This window comes from Erythrolamprus reginae, chromosome 9 (genome assembly GCF_031021105.1).
Source record: "Erythrolamprus reginae isolate rEryReg1 chromosome 9, rEryReg1.hap1, whole genome shotgun sequence".
Taxonomy (NCBI): domain Eukaryota; kingdom Metazoa; phylum Chordata; class Lepidosauria; order Squamata; family Dipsadidae; genus Erythrolamprus; species Erythrolamprus reginae.
Window position 1 is genome coordinate 1,055,731 of NC_091958.1, and position 24,329 is coordinate 1,080,059.

Here is a 24,329-nt window from a genome sequence, read left to right on the forward strand (position 1 = left end):
TGGAGGCTTTGTGGGTTTATGCTCTGGAACCGACCTTGGGCTTCTCTTGGCCCTCGGGAAGAAGGGGGGCAGGGGGTAGAGATGGGCTTTCAAGTAAGCAGAGTTTAATGCCATGCACAAGTCACATTTCAAGACAGAACAAGCCTTGCTTTAAAAAGAACAAAACAATAACATCCCCCCCATGTCTCTTGACTCACGGACAGGATATGTGGGATCCCAACCTCCCGCTCTCCTCCCTCCCTGGAAAAACTGCCCAAGAGACAAAAAATGTGTTGTGTCATTAAAAAAAAGTGGTTGGATGAATCATGTAATGACGCCTCCCCTGCAAAAAAACTGGCTAGAGTTTTGGAGAGAAAGTCCACTCTTCTCTCTAGAACAGAGACCAAGGCTGATGCTTCTTCCCCCAGGAAGTCCCCCCCCCTCCGAAAAAAATCAGAGTTTCTCCTCTTCCCGCTTCCTGGCGCTTAGCCTCTCGGTGACGATATTGAGGTCCATGTTTTTGTCCAGCTTCAGATAATTCTCCTGGCGGACGGCAAGGATCCGCACCCAATCCGGAAGGAGCTCTGCGAAGAGGCGGAGGTGTTTTTCCATCTGTCCTGCAGGGGGGGAATCGCAAGAGCACTTAGACTTACATACAGCTTCACAGTGCTGTCCAGCCCTCTCTCAGCGGTTTACAGAGTCTGCCTCTTGCCCCCAACAATCTGGGTCCTCATTTGTCCCACCTTGGAAGGACGGAAGGCTGAGTCCACCTGGACCCGGTGGTGAGATTTGAACTGAACTACAGCTGGCAGTTAGCTGAAGGAGCCTGCAGTGCTGCACTCTTAACCATTGTGCCACCAAGGCTCAATAGGGGGCTTGGGTCACATTTGAGCACCATCAATTGGGAAGAGTGCCCTGGATGGGGGGGGGGCACCAGGGAAGCCATTGATGGGGTGGGGGGTTTCTCAACCTTTCTAATACTGCAATCCCTTAATACAGTTCATGTTGTGGTGATCCCCAATCATAAGTTGAGCGGCAATTCTCCCAACAGAGCTTGAAACTGATTGGCAGGAAGGTCAGAGGGACGCCCCCACTGTCAACACCTGATTGGTCGGATGGTAAAAATATGTCCCAAGGCGCCAGAATAGAAGCTTTAGTTCCTAACACTATGGAAAGTTTGTCTTTTCCCCCCAAGGTCTTGGGCGACCCCTGTGAAACGGTCATCCAACTCCTCAAAGAGGTCCTGACCCCCAGGGTGAGAACCACCGTTTTAGAACAACACTGGCAAGTCCCAAGACTCGGCCGGGGCAACGTCTGGATTTGTGGACTTAGTGGCTGATGGGTGAATTCTGGGGAAATGAACCCCACCGCTCTTGAAGACCCCGGAGGGGACTTTTACCCAGCAGGAGAACTCTCGGCCCAGGCACTCCGGAACTGCTTTCCCCGTTGGGGTTGCCGAGTCATTGGGGCTGCCAAAGGCGGTTGGGCTTTGTGGTTGCTGAGTAACTATGCCTAGTTGCCAAAGGGCAGCCTCCCCCTCCCGCCCTCCCTCCCCTCCCCTCCCCTGCCTTACCCATGGGCATGAGAGCCTGGTAGCTGTCAACCATCCGCTGGCAGGCCACCTCCATGGGGAGCGCCTGCTTCTTTTCTGCCACAAAGACGTTGCGCAGGATACGGGCCATCTCCGGCAGGTGGGACATCATGGCCAGGCGCTGCTCCTGCTGGGGGTTGCGGGTCATCAGCGCCTGCAGCTTCTGAGCCTCCTTGGCCCTCACCTGCGGAGAGAGGGGAGGTCAGGGGGGTTGCTCTTTGGCACCACTGCGGTAACTCCAGCCGGGGTGCCCAGCATCACCGTATTTTTTGGAGTATAAGACACACTTTTTTCCTCCCAGAGGCTGAAAATTCATGTGCATCTTATACTCTAAATGCAGCTTCCCCCCCTCCCCAGCCCTAACTAGGTGCTAACGACCATCCCAGCTCTTTTCCTTACAGGTTCTTTCATGTTTACTGTCTGCAAAGAGTGTTTTCCAAACCCTAAGTCTTTGCAGAGTTTGTTTCATTACTGTAACTTGTTCCAAGTAATTTTCTTTCCAGCCCTAACCAGGTGCTAACAGTGTTCCCAGCTCTTAGGGGCTTGCAAGCTCTTTCATTGTTACTCTCTCCAAATAAGGGTTTTTTTAAAAGCCCAAACCAGAGGATAAAATAATGTGGTGAAACTGACCAGACTAAGGACACTAGACAGATGAATGAATACCTGGTAGGCAGATTCTTTTCCCTATTTTCCTCCCCCCAAACTAAGGTGCGTCTTATATTCCGCTACGTCTTATACTCCGAAAAATATGGTAACTTATTTTCCTATAGCAGGTTCCCCCAACTTTGGCAAGACCTGTGGACTTCAATTCCCAGAATTCCCCAGCCAGCACTGGTCTTAAAAGTCACCACAGTTGGTGGAAGGCCTAAACCTGTAGAGTAGGGGTGGCCATGGCCAACAACTTCTACTCATGGCTTGGAGGTTGAGAAAGGGCCCATCCTCCCGTTCCCCAAAGGAGGAGCAAAGAGATACAAGCTTAGTTGAAGGCATTGAAAGCTGGACCTCAAGCAGGTCAAGATGCGCTCTGGAAAGCTGGCAGTGCCCTGTGTTGGCAGCAACCACCACTCAAGGGACGGGTAAACTCACCCTTTCTACTAAGGACTGTGAGACGCCTTTCAAGCTGTTGGGGGTTCCGGGCAGAACTGGACGAGGAGACGGCTGTGGGCTGGACGGGCTGCTGTCTGACGTCCTCAAGACCAGGTTGGTTAACGCCTTTTCCATCTGTTTTGGGAAGCGAAAAGACAGGGGCTGTTTTTAGCTTTTAGACTTGGAGGTCACTTCACAGTGCTTGGAAGCCCTCTCTAAACTGTTTACAGAGTCAGCCTCTTGCCCCCAACAATTTGGGTCTTCATTTTACTGACTTTGGAAGGGTGGGAGGCTGAGTCAACCTGGATCTGATCAGGATTGAACTCCTGGCAATGGGCAAAGTTAGCATGAAATATTGTAATCATTGGCCTTAGGAAGGAAGGGAGGGAGGGAGGGGAGGGAAGGAAGGAAGGAAGGAAGGAGTCTCCGAGTCTACAGAGAGGGGCGGCATAAAAATAAATAAATGGAGGGAGGGAGGAAGGAATAGCATGAAACTTTTTCCAGCCCTTTCTAAGTTTACAGACTCGGCCTCTTGCCCCCAACCATCTGGGTCCTCACTTGACCGACCTCGGAAGGCTGGAAGGCTGAGTCAACCTGGAGCTGGTGGTGAGATCTGAACTGCTGAATTATAGTCAGCAGAAGTAGCCTGCAGCACTGCACTCTAACCACTGTGCCACCGAGGGGGAGTGCACCATTTGCAAAGGCTTTGTGCATGTAGATCAAACTGCCCCCCTCCCAGGCCATACCTTGGGGGTCAGCAGCCCTTGGGCCTTGGCCAGCACCTCCTGCGCGGTGGTGACTTTGTCCACGTGGGGGGGCTTGGGCAGCTCAGCGGGCACGACGTCGGGCACTTCGTCCACCCGGAAGCGAGGGTGCCAGCGGGTCAGCTCCTCCTCCTCGATGGCCATCGGAGGGTCCAGAGAAGCCAGGAACGCCTAGCGGGAGGCCAAGCACAAGTCTCAGGAGGTGGGAAACACTGCCTCCCTCCCCTGCCAGCAAGGGGGCAAGCGGGGGGGGCCCAGGCGGGTTACCCCCAGAAGCGCTTGCCTTGTGGTGCTCCTTGACACTGGCCGTCAGGTTCTTGCAGAACATGCTCCGGCGCTCCATCAGCCGGGCGGCGGTCAGCTTCTCCCCTGGGGGAGAGAGGAGGGATTGGCACATAAGTTCAGCATCCCCCTCCCATCTTATTCATTCATTCATTTTATCTATCTATCTATCTATTGGGATCTATGTATCTATGTATCTATCTATCTATCAGGATCTATCTATCTATCTACCAACCTACCTACCTACCTATCTAATGTATAGGCCACCCTTCTCCTAGTGGACTTAGGGCAGCTTACAACAATAAAATCATAACAAAGATTAAAAGCAAGTAAAAAATAAAACCCAGTATAAATAACATTCACTCATGCTACTGGTGAAACTATCACCCCTGGGCCTCCCGACGTAAATGAGCTTTTAACGCCTTTCAGAAGCCCAGGAGGGTGGGGGCCGTACAAATCTCTGGGGGGGAGTTGATTCCAGAGGACAGGAGCTGCCACAGATAAGGCCCTTCCCCGTGGTCCCACCAGCTGGTATTGCTTGGCGAACAGGACTCTGAGAAGGCCGACTGTGCAACCTAATCTATTGCTGGAACTTGTGAGGCAGAAGATGGTCCCATAAATAACCTGGTCCTAAACCATGTGGGGCTTTATAGGTGATAACCCAACACCTTAAATTGCATTTGGACATCAATTGGAAGCCGGTGCAACGTGGTGAGTGCGGATTAATATGGGGGTATCTGGGTACATGCAATGCAGCTCGTGTGGCTACATGATGGACGAAATGAAATCCCTGAATCCAGCCCCACACGCTCGGAAATCTGCTCGGACCTGGCTTTGTCGACAAGCCTGGGGGCCGTGAACTCTTAACTTCACATGGGCCCGAATAATGTTTGGCTGGTGTGTAGCTTTGTTAGATTGACTTTGGCGGTTTTTATAATGGGTTCATTAGGGTTATAATGGGGCTTTAATCTTTTGTTTTTTACTTGCTTTTATCCATTGTATTGTAGTATTTTAATCTTTGTTGTGATTTTATTGCTGTAACCTGCTCTGAGTCCACTAGGAGAAGGGTTGGTGTTCGACTTCTTTTTATTATTGTACTATTGTGCAATAATATTGTATTACTGTACAGTGGTAAATATTGTGATTTTTTTTATTGTTGTAAGCTGCCCTGAGTCCTATGGGATTGGGCGGCATAGAAGTAAAAAATAAAATTACATTTATTTATTTATTGATTGATTGATTGATTGATTGGATTTATATGCCGCCCCTCTCCGAAGACTCGGGGCAGCTAACAGCAATCATAAAACAGTGTACAATAGTAATTTAGGGAAGCGGTGAAGGTGGTGGCATCGTAACTGACATTAGCAGTCCTCGTTTCCCGACAGGAGCTGGGGCAGAAAAAGCTTTCTTACTGGAGGGGAAAAAATAGACAAACACGGAGGCTAAACTCACACCACATCTGTGGGCTAGTAAAGGGTGGCCCCTTTCCTGGGTTCTGCTGTAAAATCCCGCCCGGACCCACCTGTTCCCAGCCCTGGTTCGAGAGTCAGCTGGTAGCTGCCTCGCTTCTCCGGTCCACCGAAGGAAGGGATGTTCCTCTCTTGGCGCAGAACGTAGGAAGCTGGATACACCGCTTTGATCTGCCCCAAGTGCCGTTCCTCAAAGCGCCTGCGGGACAGGGAGCAGGTCAGTGGGCGACAATAGCTTTCGGGAAGACCACAACCAAGCCTGGAGCAAGCATCCCCCCTGTCTAAAAGTGTCCAACCTTCACCCGTTGGCCAGGGAACTCTGGGAGTTGAAGTCCAAGATTGACGGCAGAAAAAGACCTCCTGTTCCATCTAGTCTGCCCTTACACTATTTCCTGTATTTTATCTTATGGATCTATGTTTATCCCAGGCATGTTTCAATTCAGTTCCTGTGGATTGACCAATCATGTCTGCTGGAAGTTTGTTCCAAGCATCTATGACTCTTTCGGTCAAATAATATTTTCTCACGTTGCTTCTGATCTTTCCCCCAACTAACCTCAGATTGTGTCCCCTTGCTCTTGTGTTCACTTTCCTATTAAAAACACTTCCCTCCTTGACCTTATTTAACCCTTTAATATATTTCAGTGTTTCAATCATGTCCCCCCTTTTCCTTCTGTCCTCCAGACCATACAGATGGAGTCCATGAAGTCTTTCCTGAGAGGTTTGATGCTTAAGACCTTCCACCATTTTTGTAGCCCGTCTTTGGACCCGTTCAATTTGATCCATCTCTTTTTCTGGGTGAGGCCAAGGTTGGACCCTCCTGGTACATCCACGGGGAAAGTATTTGGAAATTTCCTGACATTTCCCTGTAACTTGTGATCTAGTTATGGTGGGGTCGTAGATGGATCTTACCAAACGGCTGAGCCGTGGAGAAATATCGGTAGCTGAGGGAGAAAATTGTTACCACTGTGTTGCTCATTTTTGCTTGACTCTGCCAGGCAGCGCGATCCAGAGTTTGTTACATGATTTCCCCCTGACTTTTTAATACAGTTTCCCCCACACTGGTTTCCCCCCAGAAATTCCCTGATAATTCCTGAACCTGATTGATTGATTGATTGATTTGATTTGTATGCCGCCCCTCTCCGTAGACTCGGGGCGGCTCACAACATTGATTTCCACCCAGATAAGCCCTGCTATAAGGTGATTGAGCACCTGGGGGGAAAAAGGACTCACCTGCGCATCATCTCCTGCACGCCCTGCTTGACCTTGGCAAAGGTGACCGCTTCCAAGCGGTTGAACATCATGGCCACGAGGGTGTCCGTGCTGCGGAACATCTCGGCCAGCACTTTGTACTTGTACGGCAGCTGCAGGCCAGGAAGCCCGTCTTCCGCGAGGGTGTGGAAGCGCTGGTAGGCTGGCACCTTCTCCCTAGGCCGGGGGGGGGGAGAGAGAGGCTTTGAGGGGGGGGGCTTCTCAATCCACCCCACGGAATCAAGGGAGCCGGCCCCCCACCAACTCTGCTTCCGGGTAATCAGAGCCGTTCCCCCACCTGGTCTCTGCTGTGGATCCCAGATCCTCCTTTTCCTCTTTGGGGGAGTTTTTCCTCTGGCGAATGCGGGATTCCAGCAGCCAGGCCCGTTTCAAGCGGCTCTCCAGGTTGCCCCCAGATTCCAGGTGGGCAGTTCCACCCTTCATCTTCTGCACCAGGCTGTGGATCTTGCCCAGGCGGCCCTGCAGCTCCAGCAGCTGCTTTCGGGGTGCATCCTGCGGAGAAGGTGGGGAGCTCAGCACGGGGGCTGCCCCTTCCTCCCTATTTGCCCGGCTGGGATTGAGCAAAGAAGCAGGGCCCCCTTTGCAAGACCCCCACCTCAGGGGAAAAAACTGGCTGAAAGCTGCGTTAGAGGTAGGGGGGTTGCTGTCCAGGACAGAAAGACAGGGAGGGGCAGAGTGAGCAGGACTGGCACCCATCTCTTCCTTCCTTTTCTTTTGCTCTGGAGAATAGGTGGACTCCTTCTTTGGGGCAAACCCTGAGATATTGGAAGGCTGCGATCATGTCTCCCCTGGTTTGTTCTTTCTTTCTTTCATTCTTTGTTTCTTTCTTTTTCCTTCCTTCCTTCGCTCCTTCCCTCCCTCCCTTCTTCTTTTTCTTTGGAGAATAGCTTGACTCCTTCTTCTTTGGGGCAAACCCTGAGATATTGGAAGGCTGCGATCATGTCTCCCCTGGTCCTCTTTCTTTCTTTCTCTCTCTCTCTCTCTCTCTTATTGATAGATTAATTGGATTTGTATGCCGCCCCTCTCCAAGTACTCAGGATGGCTCAGAACATAATAAAAAACAATATACAATATCAAAAACTAAAGTCCAATTAATCTAATTAACTATTCTAAAAACCCTGGAAGGTTCAAAATCAACTCATTCGCAATCAACAAGAAGGAAGTGGCACCCGTTGGCCAGAACTGGGGGAACATGGCCAGGCCTCACGACTGCTCACATTCTGCACGATTTGCACTTTCCGAACCCTCTTCAAGGGCAGCCCCACGCAGAGCGCGTTGCAATAGTGGAACCTCCAGGTCAGTTTCAAGTCTGCAAATTGACCCCTTTGGCCCCTATGACAATCATGAAGTGTTGTACCCCATGATTCTTGTCAAATGTCTCTTTTTCTTGTATGTCCACTGAGAGCATCTGCACCAAAGACAAAATCCCTTGTGTGTCCAATCACACTTGGCCAAGAAAGAATTCTATTCTATTCTATCTTTTCTTTTATGTCCACTGAGAGCATCTGAACCAAAGACAAATTGTCCAATCACACTTGGCCAAGAAAGAATTCTATTCTATTCTATTCAGTGCAGGAGGGTCCCATTTGGGCAACTTTTAAGTCCCTCTGGGGATCAACTCCCAGGATTCCCCAGCCAGCCTCCCCCTTACCTTCTCCTCCGACTGGGCCGCGGCCACGGAGGCTGCCCCCAACTTCAGGCCGGGCGAGAGGCTCTCGTTGACCATCTCCTTGGCTCCCTTATCCAGGCGGGAGGGGCTCAAAGGCCCCAGAGGTGCAGGGGGACACGGGGCAGGCAGAGACCTGAAAGGGAAGCAGAGGCCCCGGTCAAGCCTTGGCGGTCACCCACACCTGCTGCTGGTGCTCAAGGAAGCCAGAGGGCCCCCAAGAGCGAGGGGAGGCCGATGCCCCGAAGCCCCTTGGTAGAGGCGTTTTCATGACTGCAGGGCCAATCCGGGCCAATCTCTCCGAGGAGGCGGCAGCCTGCAAAAGGTGGCCGGAGTCTGTCCCATGCAGAGATCCGCCTGGGAAACCACGCGGGAGGAGCAAGGCCGCAGAGCCACCCGGGGGGGGGGGACCAAGCAGGGGGGCCCCTCCCGCACCAAGCGGACCGGGGAAGAGGGGGCTTCGGCCCACCGGGCTCCCTCCGGGCAGCGGGGGGCTCCTTTGGGCCGAGCAGGGCCACTCACTCACCGCCTTCTCCTCCCCCGCCGCCTCCCCGGCCATCAGGAGCCGCTTTCGGGCGCCCCGCTCCGTTTCCAGCGCGGCCTCCGAGCGGCGCCTCTTCCTGCTGCGCGGTGCGGGCGTCGGGGCTCCGGAGCTCGGCGGGGTCCCGGGCGGAACCAGCTGCGGCTTCTGCTCGGCGAGCGTCCCCTTGCGTCCCCGTGCGACCCCGGGCTGAGTCAGGGCGGCTTTGCTCCGCGGGAAGAAGCGGGTCAGGCGGAGCTGCGCCATCGCTGCGGCCGCCACCGGCGCTACAATGTGGCCAACTTTCGCGGGCTGCCCAGGCCCCGCCCCCGCCTTTCCCGCGCTCAGCTCTTAAAGGCGCCGCGTCCCCTCCCCGTCCTGGCAAAGTGGGCTCTTCTATGACCTGTGGACTTCAACTCCCAGAATTCCTCAGTTAGCATGATTGGGGCAGGAATTCTGGGACTTGAAGTCCACAGGTCTTAGAAGAGCCAACTTTGCCTACCCCTGGACTAGGATAATAGAATATAGAATAGAAAATAATAAATGGAATAGAATAAATGGAATAGAATAGAATAATAAATAGAATAGAATAATAGAATAGAATATAGAATAGAATAATACAATATATATAGAATAGAATAGAATGTAGAATATATAATATAGAGAAGAGAACAGAATTCTTTCTTGGCCAAGGGTGATTGGACACACAAGGGATTTGTCTTTGGGGCAGATGCTTAGTGTGTATAAAAGAAAAGAGACATTGGTCAAGAATCATGAGGTAAAAAAACCTGAATGATTGTCCTAGGGTCAAATAACCAATAAGGAAACAATATTAATAAAAATCGTAAGGATACAAACAAGTGACAGTCATACAGTCATAAATGGGAGGAGACGGGTGATAAGAATGATGGGCCAAAACAGTAGAAATAGAAGTGCAGACTTAGTAAAAGGTCTGACACTGTTGAGGGGATTATTTGTTTAGCAGAGTGATGGCATTTTGGGGGGAAACTGTCCTCTTTTCTTGGTGTGCAGGGCTCTGTAGTGAGGTTTTGAGGGTCGGAGTTGAAACAGTTTTGTGTCCAGGATGCCAGGGGTCTTGTCCCCCTCTGGCTTCTCTCCCCCCCCCCGCAGAGCTGGGGAACTCAGCCAGGAGCCCCCAAGGGCCCGATTCGAAGCCTCTGCGTGCCCCTGGCCTGCTTTCCCCGCTGCCCCCGAGGCTGGGCTCCTTATTTGGGGCTGAGGGCGGCATTGGAACCCGGCTCTCCTTGGGAAGACCTCCCCCCAGCCTCCAGAGGGGCCTCAGGAAAGGCCGTCCCAGGCCTGGGGGCCGAGAAGGCCTCGCTGCTTGCGAGTGGGGCTGGCGTGGGGCGGGGGACCTTCTGCTGCGCCGCCCGAATTAACCCGGCAGGGTCTCGGCTGGAGCGGCGCGGCGCTTTGGGGCCTGATTCCAGGTAAGGCCAGAGGGGTCCCGGGATGATGGGGGTAGGTCTTCACACGGGCCAGAGCAGAGGGCCAGAGTTCAGGGGGGCGACCGGGGGTTGCTGGCGGGGCCGGCAGGAGGAGCAGCGAGGGCGGGCAGCAGCCCCGGGGCCTCGACGGGGGCAGGGTGGTCGCCGCCGCCGGGGCGCTGGAGGGTCTCCCCGCCTGGATCCCAGGGGCCGGGGCTGGCCGCGGGCGCTAGGGGGCGCTGCCGCCCGTGGAAGGGCCCGGGGGACTGGAGGGGGCGGCGGAGGCGGCGGGCGGGTCCGAGGTGGCACGTGCGCCGACAGAGCCCCAGCGGCTGCCGAGGGAGGCTGCGCTGCGTGGAAGGCGGGCGGGCAGCGGCTGGGTCCGGCTGCGCGGGCTGCGGGGCCGAGCCGAGACCGCCCCCCGCTCCTCCCCCGGGGCCGGGCTGAGCTCCGTCGGGCCGAGGGCGGCAGGGCTCGGGTGGGGCGCCAAACCGACGGAGGAGCCGCCGCCGCCGCACTGCGCCCCGCCAGGCGCCTCTTCGGGACTCGGAGCCCTTCGCCGGGACGATGCGGACTCCGCCGCCGCCCGCCCGCCGCCCCGCTGCCCACTGAAGCCGCGGCGCCATGGAGCTACGGGTCCTGTGCGGCGTCCTCTACTGGCTGCTGCTGCCGCTCGCGCTGCTGGCCGGTGAGTCCGGGTCATCGCCCGCCTCTTTCTTGCTCGGGCAGTCGGTCCCGGTCGCGCTCCGGCCGCCAGGCTGCTTCCTGCTGCCCGAAGGAGCCGCACCGGGGGCGGGGAGAGAAGGCTGCGGTGTAGGGTCCGGGGCGGGGAGGGCCGGACTACATGGCCTTTGAGGTCCCCTCCCGAGCCCGCAGAAGCGCCCTGGCTGGCAGGGGAGCGCTGGGGAGCCGGGAGCCCACCGAGAGCAAGGGCGGCGGACTTCCCGGCGTAGCGGGCGACCTGAGCTGGGCTCTAGCCGGGCTGGGCTAAAAGCCGCCCCGACCGCAGCTGCCCCCCCGGTTCTCCTCGGCCGTCCTGGCTGCGCTTCCCCCGGGGAGGGTTTGCATTGCGCGCAGGCCCCGGGGCGCTGGCTGTGCCCGCAGAGGCGGCTGCGGAGGAGGCAAGTTGTCATCCAGCTCGGGCTTCTGGAGCCCTTCCAGCCCGTTCAGCATACGCCGTGGCGGGCGCCCGGGTCGGCATCACCCGGTGGCCCCCTTAGTGATTAAACCCCGCGGGGCTCCTGGATGCTGCGGTTGCACCGAAGCTTCACCCAGCCGGCCAGTCTGCTGGAAGTGCCCCAAAAGAAGCCAGAACAAAGGTTTTGCCCAGGCAGCTCGGCGGCTCCTTGGGTGAAAGTAATTGGCTGGGAAGGGAGGTGTGTTGCGTGAAGGTAGCAATTACATCTGCTCCCATAGTGGTGACACATCTGGAAAGCTGTGGAGTCCATAGACTGGAGGGACTTTCTTATTGGAGGGCCTGAATTAGGGGGCATTCAGGGAAATGGATTTTGTAGGTCACTTCCGACAGTTTAGGGGTGCAGAGTCCAAAAGGCAAAGGGACCCTCGGGAATGAAGGAGAACTGCTGGAATCACAAACCTCCCTTCACTGCATTAGGTGGCAGGTGAAGGGTCGGCTCACAGATTGTGAATTCTCAGGACCAGAGGCTGGAGGGAGGGAAATGTGTGAACAGTGACTCCTTGTCAGCTGACGGGGAAGAAAAGAGGCAGTGGTGATAGACAGGTTTGAGATTTTACAGGGAACAAGAGCTCTCTCCTCAAAAGCACAGTGGAAGAAGGGTGGAAAATTCCTGCCCAGGCCCCCCCAAATATAGCCCCACCCTATGAGCTTGAAAGAAACAGACCAGCCTCCTGCTTTGGTTCCTCACTGTAGAGACAAGATTGGATGAGGGTGTGTGAGGAGGTGCTAGCGCATGTGGCCTTTCCAGTGGTGGAAAGTGAAGACCGGTAGATTAGATTTATTGGATTTATATGCCGCCCCTCTCCGCAAACTCGACATCAATGTATCAGGTAGTCTTGCATTCCCAGAGTCGAAGAATCCCAAAATCCCCAGGTAGGTCATCAGACAAGAACCTGGTGGCCTCTATACTTGGATGTCCAAGTGCCGCTTCTATGTTGATTGAGGCAGGCAGGGTTCCCCTGGGTCCCTTTTGTTGGTGGTCAAGGGAAAGGGAGGGTCTTGCCTTCTCTTTCTGGTCATGTACAATTGGGGGGCCACTATGTGACATAGAATGCTGGACTCGATGGGCTTTGGCCCCATTCAGCAGAGCTAAGGTTCTTATTTGATGCTCAGGATTGGCTTTCTCTGTCTATCTGCACTATCAGCCATTCCAGGGTATTCCTAGAAGTCTGGACCCTTATTGTTGGAGGGTGGGCTCCCCTTTCAGCCAGAAGCAAAGGCCCAGGGATGCAGAGGCCTTCTTCAGTGGCCGTGAAGGCTTTCCTGTTTAGTCATAACTAGGGCAGCCTGTGCAACCGGTTTTTTCCAGGTGCTCCTGCTGTGCCTCACTGTGGCTTCAGTGGCGCTAGTAGGGTGAACGGCCCTGGGGAGACACCAGGGCCCCCAGCTTGTATCGCAGAGACAGCTCATGAGCTTACGTTGTTAGTGTGAGGAACCCTTTGCTTCTCTCTTAAAACAGGCACAGGCAGATACACACACTCAGTATCCCAAAAGCTTCTTTGGCTGAAATCTATTGTGAAATGAGGTGATGCAAGTTTTTTAATCGACCTCTTACTCCATTTGAAGATTATTCTGATAGGTGGGGGGGAATCTGTCCCATCAGAAGGCTTTACTACAACTCTCTCCTCCTCCTCTCCTCCCCTACCCTGTCTGCCTTACCGTATTTTTCAGAGTATAAGACCCACCCTTTTCCTCCCTAAAAGAAGCTAATAATTTGGGTGCAGCTTATACTGTGAATGTAGCTTTTTTCCAGCCCTAACTAGCTGCTAACGATCTTCCCAGCTCTGACCTTGCAGGCTCTTTCATTGTTTCTCACTGCAAAGAATGTTTTCCAAGCCCTAAGACTTTGCAGGGTTTTTTCCACTGCTCTGCTTGCTCTGAATAAGTTTCTTTCCAGGTGCTAATGATGTTCCCAGCTCTTACTGGCTTGCAAGCCCTTTCATTGTTACTCTCTCAGAATAAAGTTTTTTTTAAAGCCCTTAACCAGGGGATAAAACAATGTGCTGGCTAAGGACGCCCGGCCAGATGAACACCTGGTAAGCTGATTCTTTTCCCTATATTCCTCCCCAAAAACTAAAGTGTGTCTTATACTCTGAAAAATACGGTAACTTCCCTGGTTTCTTCTCCCAGGGCAAAGGGCAATGACTGTGTCCATCTAAAAAGATTCAGCCTTTTCTATATTTTTCTCCCCAGTCCCAACACACACACACACACACTCACACACACATACACCAGTGTTTGAAAATCCCTATGTACCCAATCTGTTTTATACAAATATTTAACTAACACATAAGCATCCCTGCCCATTCCTGGACTGTTGTGAAGGCGCAGAAGCCAATTTTACTGCAGCAGCAGCAGGAGCGGGGGGTGGGGGCTTTGCATCCAAACATTTTCCATCTTTGGGGGTCTCTGGTGGGGAGCAGCTTGAGTCTCTTCAGTGGATGCTACTGATTTTCCTCAGACCTGGGGGGCCATTCCCTTCACTCTGTCTGTGCAAGGCGTTGTTGGGTTTTTAAAATCCTGCCTGTTGGAAAATGGTTGCATGCTTACACGCTGGGGAAAGGAGGAGGCTGGCCAACACTTCCTCCTCCTCCCTCCCCCCCCCCGCCCCCACCCCAAGGCCTTTGCAAATTGTGGTGCTTTGCTTCTCACCCAGAAACCCGTTTTCAGCACTAAGCACTTTTTAAAGGGCTCTTCAACCTGAAACCTGCCTGGCTCCCGTGAAGCGTGTCCTTTGCAGAGATTGTGGAAGGGAAGGTTACCTGGCACGTGGCCTGAGAAAATAGAGCTTTTGCACACCTGGGTTTTAGATGTTTTTGCAAGTGTGCCTTTATGGCAGGAATGATAACTTTTGAGCAAGACGACCCCCCCCCCCAGTGAATCCAGATACCACCATGCCAGTGGTTTCAATAGCCCGGGTTTGGCTGCTCAGATTGGGAATGATGGACTCTGTAGCAGAAGCTTGTTAAAAAAACCTACCAGGAAGGGCTCCTGCATAGGGAGGCCTTGTGGTGACAGATGGTATTGCATGCAAGCAGAGAAGCCTATATCCAAAATGCACTCCTTTTTTTCTGCCGGATGAGATGAAAGCATCTTCTGCAGTCATCAAAGGCTTAGACTCGTAACAGTGATCACCCTTCTAACCCCGCCTTTGGGAGAAGCCCCCTTGGCATCTGTCTTTGCATTCCAGAAAGATCAAGTCAGCAAAGCAGCCGCTGTTTCAAGCAGGGGCATAGCTGGCTGGGGAATTCTGGGAATTGAAGTCCACAAACCTTCCAGTTACGTGGTTGAGGTTCTTTTGTGCCTGGTCAGATTGTGTGTGTGTTGGGAATAGGACGTCAGTGGTTAAGAGTGGGTTGTTTTTTGAGTCCATACACATTTATTGATTGATTGATTGATTGATTGATTGATTGGGCTTTTATGCCACCTCTCTCTGAGGACTCGGGGCGGCTTACAACATATAATAAAACAATATATAATATATTAAATCCAATTAATTAAATTTGAAATCTAAAACCCCAAAAGCCGTAAAAAAAAGTCATTCCATTTGATCAACTTTCTATCAACACATTTGTTTGTTTGTTTGTTGGATTTGTATTCATTGGCCAAAGGGCAAGAGTCTAGTAGCCTCAAGCCTGGCAGCATAACTGAGTCTTCCGACTATTGCAGAAGGCGAGGAGGGTGGGGGCAGTATGAATCTCTGGGGGGAGATGATGCCAGAGGGCCGGGCCCCCCACAGAGAAGGCTCTTCCCCTAGGACCTGCCAAACAACAGTGTCTAGTTGATGGGACCTGGAGAAGGCTGACTCTGTGGGACCTGACCAGTCACTGGGACTCATGCGGCAGGAGGCGGTCCCATAGGTATTCTGGCCCCATGTAGGGCTTTACAGGTCATAACCAACACTTTGAATTGAGTCCGGAAACCAGTTGGCAGCCAGTGTAGACCATGGAGTGTTGGAGAGATATGTGAGTACCTGGACAGGCCCATGACTGCTCGCGTGGCTGCGTTCTGCACAATTGGCAGTTTCCGAACACTCTTCAAAGGTAGCCCCATGCATATGGAGAGCGGGTCAAGCTGCCGAGACAGACTGAGTGGCTGAGATGGACAAGGTTCTTTCCCTTAGCTTGCCCACCACGTGTTTTTGGAGTTCAGAAAAAGTGCTGTTGAAGTTTCATTTGTGGCCAGACAGAGAAAAGAAACTTGCAATATTTTGGGAGCCTCAGGCCAGCAGGGAGCCCTTCCTTGCAGCTTCCTTGGGCAATCCAAGGCCAATTCCTTCAGTGGCAAAATAAAGTCTTTGTGGGTCTCTCTCTCTCTCTCTCTCTCTCTCTCTCTCTCTCTCTCTCTCTCTCTCTCTCTCTGCCTGCCCCACAGGTGACTCACCGAGCCTTCAGGATGTGAGGAATGTCATAATAACTCCACCTGCAAATGTTGCTCTGTCCAGAAGCGGGGTTTTTAGGCCCCCACTCCTGACAAGGGCACGCCACAGAGACAGAAGGCCTGTTTACCTCCATTACGCAACCCGGTGGCTTTTCTCAACCTGGGTGCGCTCAACTCTTTTCAACTATTTATAGTTCCAAGACTTGGCCTTGGCCTCCTTGAATGCCCTTTGGCCTGCAAGAAGAGTGGAGCAAATCTAAGAGGGAGATTTTTCAGTGTTGCTCTGTTTAGGGCGCTTGGATTTTGCCACCTGGATGTACAGCATCCCACCAGCCTCTTTCAAACTTTACTCTTCTACTGCTAGGAGGACCCCCTGCCCCCACCTGAGGGCATCTTGGCTGTTTTATGACTTCTCTGTTCTTGCCTGGATCCCCTAGGGGGTCTTTTCTCTTTTAACCCTGAGCTGCAATGGGGAGGGGTCTTCTTCTTCTTCCTCTTCTTCTTCTTCTTCTTCCTCCTCCTCCTCCTCCTCTTCTTCCTCCTCCTCCTCCTCCTCCTCCTTATAGAGAGAAATAAAAAGAGATGCTTGGGATTCCAGATGGTTTGGGAGTGCTGTTCCTTGTCTCTTTTTTCTGACCGGGAAGTCCCTTGTATCTCCCAACAGTTCTCTGCCCAGCATTTTTATTTATTTTATTTGTTTGTTTTGTCCAATACACAATGAGGGTTATAGAGGATATAATCAGGTAGAATATATTAAAGGGGGAATAGAGGAGAAAATAAAGGAGTGAAATATAACTATGAGAGAATAGCAGAAAAAGATATAGGTATAGAAGAGAAGATATAGGAGACATAGGAGAGACAATAGGACAGGGGACAGTAGGCACTGGTGCACTTATGTACACCCCTTACTGACCTCTTAGGAAGTTTACGGAGTCTACGGAAAGGGGTGGCAGAAAAATCTAATAAATAAATAAATAAGTTGGTGAGGTCAACCGTGGCATCATCTCCGTAAAAAAGAGGCAGCTAAGCTCCCTGACTGTTTTTTTCCCCTTTCTGGCTTCTGCTACAGTGTTCAGTTCAAGCGTTGTGGGTTGATCCCCTGCAACGTGTATTGTTTGTGTGTATATGTGTTGCGTTGGTAATAATGGAGAAATGTGTGACAGCGAGAGGAGAGCGCTTGTTGTGAAAAAAAATTTCCCTTTGTTGCCGCTCCATCTGGCACCCCTCTCGGTCACTTTTCCAAGGAGTTTGGCTAGTTTTCCCTGCCCACAAAGAGAGATTTGTGCCCGGAACAATTACGCTGAAGGAAAGAAGGAGTAATTGGAGGAGCAGGCGAAGGGCCACTTACTCCGCCGCCTGTTTTGAAAGTCTCTCCGGCCGCAGCAAGAGAGGAGACAGCTGGAGTTGGTTTCCCTCTCACACACTCAACCAGGAAGTTTGTTTCTCTTAACTGTTTGGCTAACATGCGCATGATTACACAGGCGTATCATCATGCACAGCCGCGGACTGTTCACTTAAGTTGCCACATGTGGAGTTTTAAAAAAAATTAGTCTGGCTTTTTAGAAGTCTGCTGACCAAGGGCCCTGCAGCGTAAAGATCTGAGGATTTAGGGGTTTTCTTCATCTTGGAGGAGAAAAAGAATATTCCCTGAAATGTAAGGACTAGATTGGGAAAAGTGTGATGGGTGTTGTAGTCCATCATCTGCAGGATGGTGGGATTGAGGAATGCTAACAGGGAGGCCATGGAGAAATTCCCATTGGACTCTCATTGTAAACTGCTTAGAGAGGGCTGTAAAAGCACTGAGTCTACGGAGAGGGGCGGCATACAAAACTAAAACAAATAAATAAATTGTGAAGCGGTATATACTAGGGTTGCCCAGAAAGTAATGCACCACATTTTTTTTCTTCAACAATTATTTATTAAACACAATGAAACTTACACACAAGAAAGAACGATGTTTCTTCTACACTCCCTATTTTTCCACGTAATCTCTGTCCCATTCTGTGGTCTTCCTCCAGAGAGACACAAGGGCATGTATGCCTTGTAAGTACCCCTCCTTGTTCTGGTCACAAAGCCATTTCTGCACTGTGATGGCCTCACCCTCTGTGCCCAGCGACTAACCGTACTTCTGTCGACTGCAGATTCCCCATAAACTCTACACAAACTTTTGTGAATGTTCCCAACAGTTTCTTTCTCCGCAATGAGAAATTCAATGACGACACGCTGTCTGTAACGTCCATCGAAACATGGCTGCAACTATGCTGTCTGAAGAGACACAAAATTTACACATGCACTCCTGACAATTCAAATGATATATATCTAAAGTTTTGCATTTGTACCATTACTGCAGGCTGAGAAAAAAATGGGGTGCATTACTTTCTGGGCGACTCTGGTAAATCTAAGTGCCATTACTATTGTTACACCTCCCGGGAAGAAGGGCGATTGCTAAAGCAGCAGTTTCTCTTCTGTTTTGTGGCGTGGGAACGTTCTGCAGAAGGCGGTTTGGGTGACTTCTCTCCTCCCATGATGAGACCCAGCCCTTTATTTTTGAGGGGGGGGTCTCGGCTGGGGAGGGCCGGGGATCCCGCAGCAGGGGAAGAGGAGCCAGAGCAAGGCAACCCCTTCCTCGTTGGGGCTTTTTCTCCAACCTGCCCTCTTAAACCACGGATGTCTGCAGAAAATGATCCAAAAACCCAAGAGATCCAAAGCAGGTGGCATCTTCCACGGCTTGGGCCCCTCTGATCCTTGGGGCCAGGATGGCTGGGGATTCTGGGGGTTGTAGTTTTCCCCACTGGGGCCCTGGGAAGCCCCCAGCGTGGCTTATGAAAAGCAGGGCCTGGGTTCCAGAGGGAGCTGAGGCTGGAGCCTGTATCCAATGAAAGTGTGGCTCCTGTCAAGGCCGGTGATCAAAGGGAGGCTCCTTTGTTTCTCTGGCGGCATCTGCTACTTTGGGTCTTCTTCTGTCCCTTTCTAGACTGAGGTGTCTGGATACACATTGTGCATACACACACACACACACACACACACACACACACACTGGTTTCCCTTCCACCATGCTTCTTCTGAAGTCTGGTAGACACATAGAAACGTAGAAGGTTGACGGCAGAAGAAGACCTTCTGGTCCATCTAGTCTGCCCTTCTACTCTTTCCTGTATTTTTCCTTTACACATATCGATTCTTGGCTGTGGGGTGGAGCAGTTAGAGCAGGGGATTTCTGCTGGGAAGGCCTGGTTCATCTCTCCCACACACAGCCTGGATGGCTGCAAGGGGAGGGCAGGGCAGGACCAGGGGGCTCCGAAGGGGAGGGGGCTCCCTGCCCTGCCTGGTGACTCAAGTGGAGGCAGCACGTGGCTTCCTGACTCAGTTCCGTGAGAGCAGCGGCTGCTTTTCATTAGGGAAGTCTGAATCAACACACAGCTCCGGCCCGAAGTGACGAATGATTGATGGATGAGGGGGGTTTGTTCATTGTGTACTGTTTTTATTGCTGTGAGCCACCTAGAGTCGGCTGGTAAATCCAATAAATGGAATTGAATTGAATCCTCAATCTGAGTATTGCATTGGCAGTTCTGTGTTAGCAAAAACTTCAGAAGAGAAGGATTTAAGGGTAGTGATTTCTGACAGTCTCAAAATGGGTGAGCAGTGTGGTCGGGCAGTAGGAAAAGCAAGTAGGATGCTTGGCTGCATAGCTAGAGGTATAACAAGCAGGAAGAGGGAGATTGTGATCCCCTTATATAGAGCGCTGGTGAGACCCCATTTGGAATAATACTGTGTTCAGTTCTGGAGACCTCACCTACAAAAAGATATTGACAAAACTGAACGGGTCCAAAGACGGGCTACAAGAATGGTGGAAGGTCTTCAGCATAAAACGTATCAGGAAAGACTTCATGAACTCCATCTGTAGAGTCTGGAGGACAGAAGGAAAAGGGGGGACATGATCGAAACATTTAAATATGTTAAAGGGTTAAATAAGGTCCAGGAGGGAAGTGTTTTTAATAGGAAAGTGAACACAAGAACAAGGGGACACAATCTGAAGTTAGTTGGGGGAAAGATCAAAAGCAACGTGAGAAAAGATTATTTCACTGAAAGAGTAGTAGATCCTTGGAACAAACGTCCAGCAGATGTGTTTGGTAAATCCACAGTAACCGAATTTAAACATGCCTGGGATAAACATATATCCATTGTAAGATAAAATACAGGAAATAGTATAAGGGCAGACTAGATGGACCATGAGGTCTTTTTCTGCCGTCAGTCTTCTATGTTTCTATGTTTCTAATGGAATCAACCCACCTGATTCATTGTGCTTGGATCAATTGCAGGGCTGGCTGAGCCAGCAGGACCCCCCTTAAAAGGCTACCCTACACTGGGATGGCGCAGTTGTTATAGTGCAGGCTCCTTCAGCTAATTGCTAGCTGTAGTTCAGCAGTTCAAATCTCACCACCGGCTCAAGGTTGACTCAGCCTTCCCTTCTTCCAAGGGGGGGGGGGTCAAATGAGGACCCAGATTGTTGCGGGCAAGAGGCTGACTCTGTAAACAGCGTAGAAAGGGCTGTAAAAACACTATGAAGCAATATATAAGTCTAAATGCTATTGATTGATTGATCGATTTGATTTGATTTCTAGGTCACTCTTCCCCTGAGACTCAGGGCTGCTTATAGCATAAATTACATATTTAACACGGAAATCAGAATTAATCTAAAACATCCCAATCTAATAAAAACGTGAAAGCAATTTACTCACCCACCACATCTCATACATCAATCTATCATACCAATCATTTACTTAATGGCAGTTCAACAGCCTCAGGACTTTTGGCACAAATGTGTTTTCAAGTTCTTCCAAAAGGCCGGGAGAGTAGGAACCATGCAGATCTCCAGGGAGGGAGTTGATTCCAGAGGGCAGGGGCAACCACAGAGAAGGCCCTTCCCCAGCCGGCATTGTTTGGCTGACAGGACGTGGAGAAGGCCAACTCTGACCGGTCGATGGGATACATGAGGCAAGAGTATTGCTACCCAACTGGTCAGCAGCAGAGCTGGAGGCTTCCTGGCCTTGGGTGGGGGAGTCCTATGGGGCATTTCAGCAATGTAGGCTTTGGGGAGTGGGAGGCTGCCCGCTTTATGGCTAGAAGCTACCAAGTTGCTTAGCAAAGGGCCAGGGGCTCCTCTGCTCCTTCCGGGCTTCCTCATTCAGCTGCTAGAACAGATACAGGTGGTCCTCCACTTGTGACCTCAATGGAACCCCAAACTAATGTTGCTAAGTGAGAAAACGTTAGTTTTGCCTTATTTTACAACCTTTCTTGCTGCAGCCGTTAAGGGGATCACTTCAGCTGTTACACAGTCGTTAAACAAATCCGTCAGTAGCTGCATTCGCCGATCCGAGTCTTCGGAGAGAGGCGGCATACAAATCTAATAAATAATAATTATTATTATTATTGTTGTTGTTGTTGTTGTAATTATTGTTGTTGTTATTATTGTTATTGTTGTTGTTATTATTATTAATAATAATATTAATTCCTGCGGCCTGCCTCTTCGGGGCCCAGGGATCCCTCTGCTCTTGGTCATTCTCAGGCCTCTGTCCTTACCGGAGATCGTGGCTAGAGGCCGGCCTTTCAGAATTGAATTAGTTTCCATCAAAACAGGATGGGGTGGGTAGGATGGTCCCTCCTTTCATTTGTATTTTTTTCCATGAAGCCGGAAGAGCCCAGAGCCAGGCCTCTCTCTCCCCCCCCCTTGTGTCCTTTCTCTTCCTTTTGCTTTTTCCTCCAAGCTACTTCGGTGTGAGTGACCCTCTTCCTGGCCTTCCCTGGGAGAGCCCAGAACTCAGGCCTGTCTTTCCCTAAGCACCAAATCCGGCTAAAAGGCCATTGGCACCTGGGCTTAGATTGCTCTGAAGCTTAAAGCAGGGAGGGGAATTCTTTCTCTACACCCCCTCCCCAAAAATAAAGAAGAGGGCATGTTGCATCCACCTCTCCCCAAATCCCCAACCAGTGCAGTTTCTCCTCTTTCTCTCCGTTGATCTCAATGGTTGCAGGAGGGAGTAAATCTACTCTTGGGCCTCTGCTTCTAACCTGCAGTCCGACCTTCAGAGACTCGGAGGGTGGATCTAGTTAACGCAGAAGGGCCCAACCGTGGCAACCTTAAGATTTGTGGACCTCAACTCTCAGAATTCCCCAACCATCGTTTTTCACCTTAATAAGTGGTATTAAGTGGTCATAAGTGGTAACCCTCTTGGTACCCAGATGCCCCAGATAAGGAAATCCAGATTATTTTGATGTCTGAGGCTGTGAGCAAGGGGGGTGGGGGGGATTGTGGGTTGGGGGAAGCCTTGGAAAGTGGCGTTGAGGCCTCCTTGGTGACTCATCTGCAAAAGTGATTTGCAGGCCTTGGAAACCCTGGAACGTGCCTCACTTGGAAGCACAAAATGCATTTTAGAAACTTTGAAAATGTATCTTTCCAAGGAAACAAGGAATCATGCTGACTTTGTAGTAACAAATTAGTGTCTGCTGTTGCAAGCTCACTTGTCGTTTCAAGAGAATTGTCCAGGAAATTTGGCAAGTGTTGCTCTCAGATGGAACCATAAGAAATCGCCATTTCTCCTCCTCTTCCTCCCAGCAAGCCAGCGACCGTCACCTTTGCCGCACTGTTGTGCCCAAGAGAATAAAGTGGCTTGGCCTGCAACACACACACACACACACAGCCCCCCTCCCTCTGTGTGTGCTCCTTTCCTCCCCTTGTCCGAAGAGCCTCCGTCGCCCAGCCTCCCTTCCCCACCGTGCTGGGCGAGCGTGGCTCAGAACTGCCGGGCCAGTGATGTGGTTGGCGGGAGAGCCCAGCCAAGCCAACCCTCCGTCTTGGAAGGATCCTTCCCCTATTTGCAAAAAAAAAAAAAAAGAAGAAGGACATAAGGAAAAGTTCCCTCTGTCTGAAACATGCTCTGAGAAAGCACTTTGGTGAGCTCAGCCGTGGCAAGAATTAGGTCAGGGAAACGAGAATCAGGTCAGTGGCTGGAGGGAAAGTCGGCTGTGGAAAAACCAGCCGGGAACCGTCCTGGGCTTCCCTGTGGTTGGGGGGCCTTTGCCAAAGCTCCTTTTTAACCCCCAAACAACTTTAGAAATTCCAGCAGGTCTTCGAAGCCTGCTTGGATTATGCATTTTAGACAGTTCCTGGGGGGTCTGACACTGAACAATCCTTTTCTCCTTTGTCATTGACAAAAAAGTGGATATTTAAAGTGTTTCTCAACCTTGGCAACTCAAAGACCGGTTGGGCTTCGACTCCCAGAATTCCCCAGCCAGCATGGCATTGTGGGAGATGAGGTTCACCCAACATTTGGCGGGACCCAGGAGAAGAGCCTTCTCTGTGGCGGCCCCGACCCTCTGGAACCAGCTCCCCCCAGATATCAGAGTTGCCCCCACCCTCCTTGCCTTTCGCAAGCTCCTTAAAACCCACCTCTGTCATCAGGCATGGGGGAACTGAAATTTTTTCCCTTCCCCCTAGGCTTATAGAATTTATACATGGTATGCTTGTTTGTATGATTGGTCTCTTAAATTGGGTGTTTTTTAGATTATTTTTTAATATTACATTTGTTTACATTGTTTACTTTGTTGTTGTTAGCCGCCCCGAGTCTTCGGAGAGGGGCGGCATACAAATCTAATAAATAAATAAATAAATAAACTAACTAACTAACTTCAGGCTGCTGAGGTTGAGAACCAGGGATCTACGTTCTCTGGGAAGGACGGTCCCAATGGAAGTTCTAGTCCCAAGGGATCTTTTTTTCCTCCTGGCCTTGCCTTGATAAAGGGACTCTGCCCGTCTGGGACGAAGGGAAAGCCCCCTGCCCACCACTGGGTCAGGGGAGCGGCCAGAGGCAGCTGAGGAATGTGGAAAGGCCGCCTTTTGGAATGAGGGAAGGGCCCTTGGGCTTGGCCTTGGCAGGCACCCCCCTCCAGGGAGGATCAAGAAAGGGGGACAATGTGGCAGCGAGCCCACTGGGGTTTCCAGACAACTGGAGGCAGAGTCTCCCCCTCCCCCTCCTGTTGCTCTTGCTCCTGTTTTCTCAGCCCTCCTGCTGCTCCTTCCCCAGGCTGCATCCTGGTTCTACTTCCTCCTCCAAAACGGGGCAGATTGTTTTCACTCCCAAAATTAAACTGCAATTTTTGCCTAAAAATAAAGCAGGGGGAAGCGTGGGTCTTGTGATTGCAGCCGAGGTCCTCCTGCCGCCAAGCTTGCGCAAGGCTGACCCAGAGGTCCTGTGGTGCACTTCGCACGTCTGGTCTCGCCTGGTTGCCTGGGGCCCTGCGGAGTGGACTCGGTTGGAGTTCAGCGTGGGGAGGGCTGGGAGTTTGCCCCTTTCCCTTCTCTGCACAGCTGCTGAGACAGAGCCATCAGTGAAGGGAAAAAGAGGGAGGTGTTGGGGGTGTTGGCTTTGTTGATTTCACACCACACCTGCCACGGCACCCCTTCCCAGTCCCCGAACCACGGAAAGAGAACTGAACAGTTGCTAGGTAAATACAGGAACTTCTGCCTAGATTGCTGAAGAACTCCCAGGGTGAAGTTTCTGAATTTTACTGTGCAGCTTCCTTTCAAATAAAACACTAGAGTCTCGGTGGTGCAGTGGTTAGAGTGCAGTACTGCCAGCTACTTCTGCTGATCGCCGGCTGCCAGCAGTTTGGCAGATTGTCTCAC

At 51.6% G+C, this 24,329-nt stretch overlaps 2 protein-coding genes and 1 long non-coding RNA gene across 4 annotated transcripts in view; 1 reads left to right on the forward strand and 2 right to left on the reverse strand.

The window, feature by feature from the left end:
* Nucleotides 1-87: 87 nt before the first annotated feature.
* On the reverse strand, nucleotides 88-8,962 carry CDT1 (chromatin licensing and DNA replication factor 1). 2 transcript variants are annotated; one of them, XM_070761812.1, is made up of 10 exons: nucleotides 8,622-8,962; nucleotides 8,092-8,230; nucleotides 6,718-6,932; nucleotides 6,402-6,596; nucleotides 5,225-5,370; nucleotides 3,704-3,789; nucleotides 3,403-3,591; nucleotides 2,657-2,791; nucleotides 1,553-1,754; nucleotides 88-596 (listed from the first exon to the last, which is right to left on the reverse strand). In XM_070761812.1, the coding sequence occupies exons 1-10, from the start codon at nucleotides 8,891-8,893 to the stop codon at nucleotides 433-435; spliced, it is 1,743 nt and encodes a 580-aa protein (XP_070617913.1). In that variant the 5' UTR covers nucleotides 8,894-8,962; the 3' UTR covers nucleotides 88-432. The 2 variants fall into 2 exon arrangements, with proteins under 2 accessions (XP_070617913.1, XP_070617912.1); XM_070761811.1 differs by having other exon boundaries at nucleotides 8,092-8,242; nucleotides 8,633-8,720.
* Nucleotides 8,963-10,613: 1,651 nt separating this feature from the next.
* The window catches only part of PIEZO1 (piezo type mechanosensitive ion channel component 1 (Er blood group)), a 68,303-nt gene continuing 54,587 nt past the window's right edge, over nucleotides 10,614-24,329 (forward strand). Inside the window, exon 1 of the mRNA XM_070761787.1 lies at nucleotides 10,614-10,762. Within this exon, the coding sequence (XP_070617888.1) occupies nucleotides 10,699-10,762 (64 nt within the window). The 5' untranslated portion in view covers nucleotides 10,614-10,698. The remainder of the gene's footprint in view (nucleotides 10,763-24,329) is intronic.
* On the reverse strand, nucleotides 17,886-22,207 carry LOC139172538 (uncharacterized). Its single transcript, XR_011559888.1, has 3 exons — nucleotides 22,166-22,207; nucleotides 20,940-21,053; nucleotides 17,886-17,917 (listed from the first exon to the last, which is right to left on the reverse strand). It is a non-coding gene; the product is annotated as an uncharacterized lncRNA (long non-coding RNA).

What these genes read in the sequence shown, in the direction of transcription:
- CDT1 (XM_070761812.1), bottom strand. Translation starts at nt 8,893, where the DNA reads ATGGCGCAGCTCCGCCTGACCCGCTTCTTCCCGCGGAGCAAAGCCGCC. An exon ending in GGATCCACAGCAGAGACCAG is followed by an intron (nt 6,597 to 6,717) that starts GTGGGGGAACGG and finishes CCCCCGGCCTAG; the next exon opens with GGAGAAGGTGCCAGCCTACC. An exon ending in GTGCAGGAGATGATGCGCAG is followed by an intron (nt 5,371 to 6,401) that starts GTGAGTCCTTTT and finishes CCTGTCCCGCAG; the next exon opens with GCGCTTTGAGGAACGGCACT.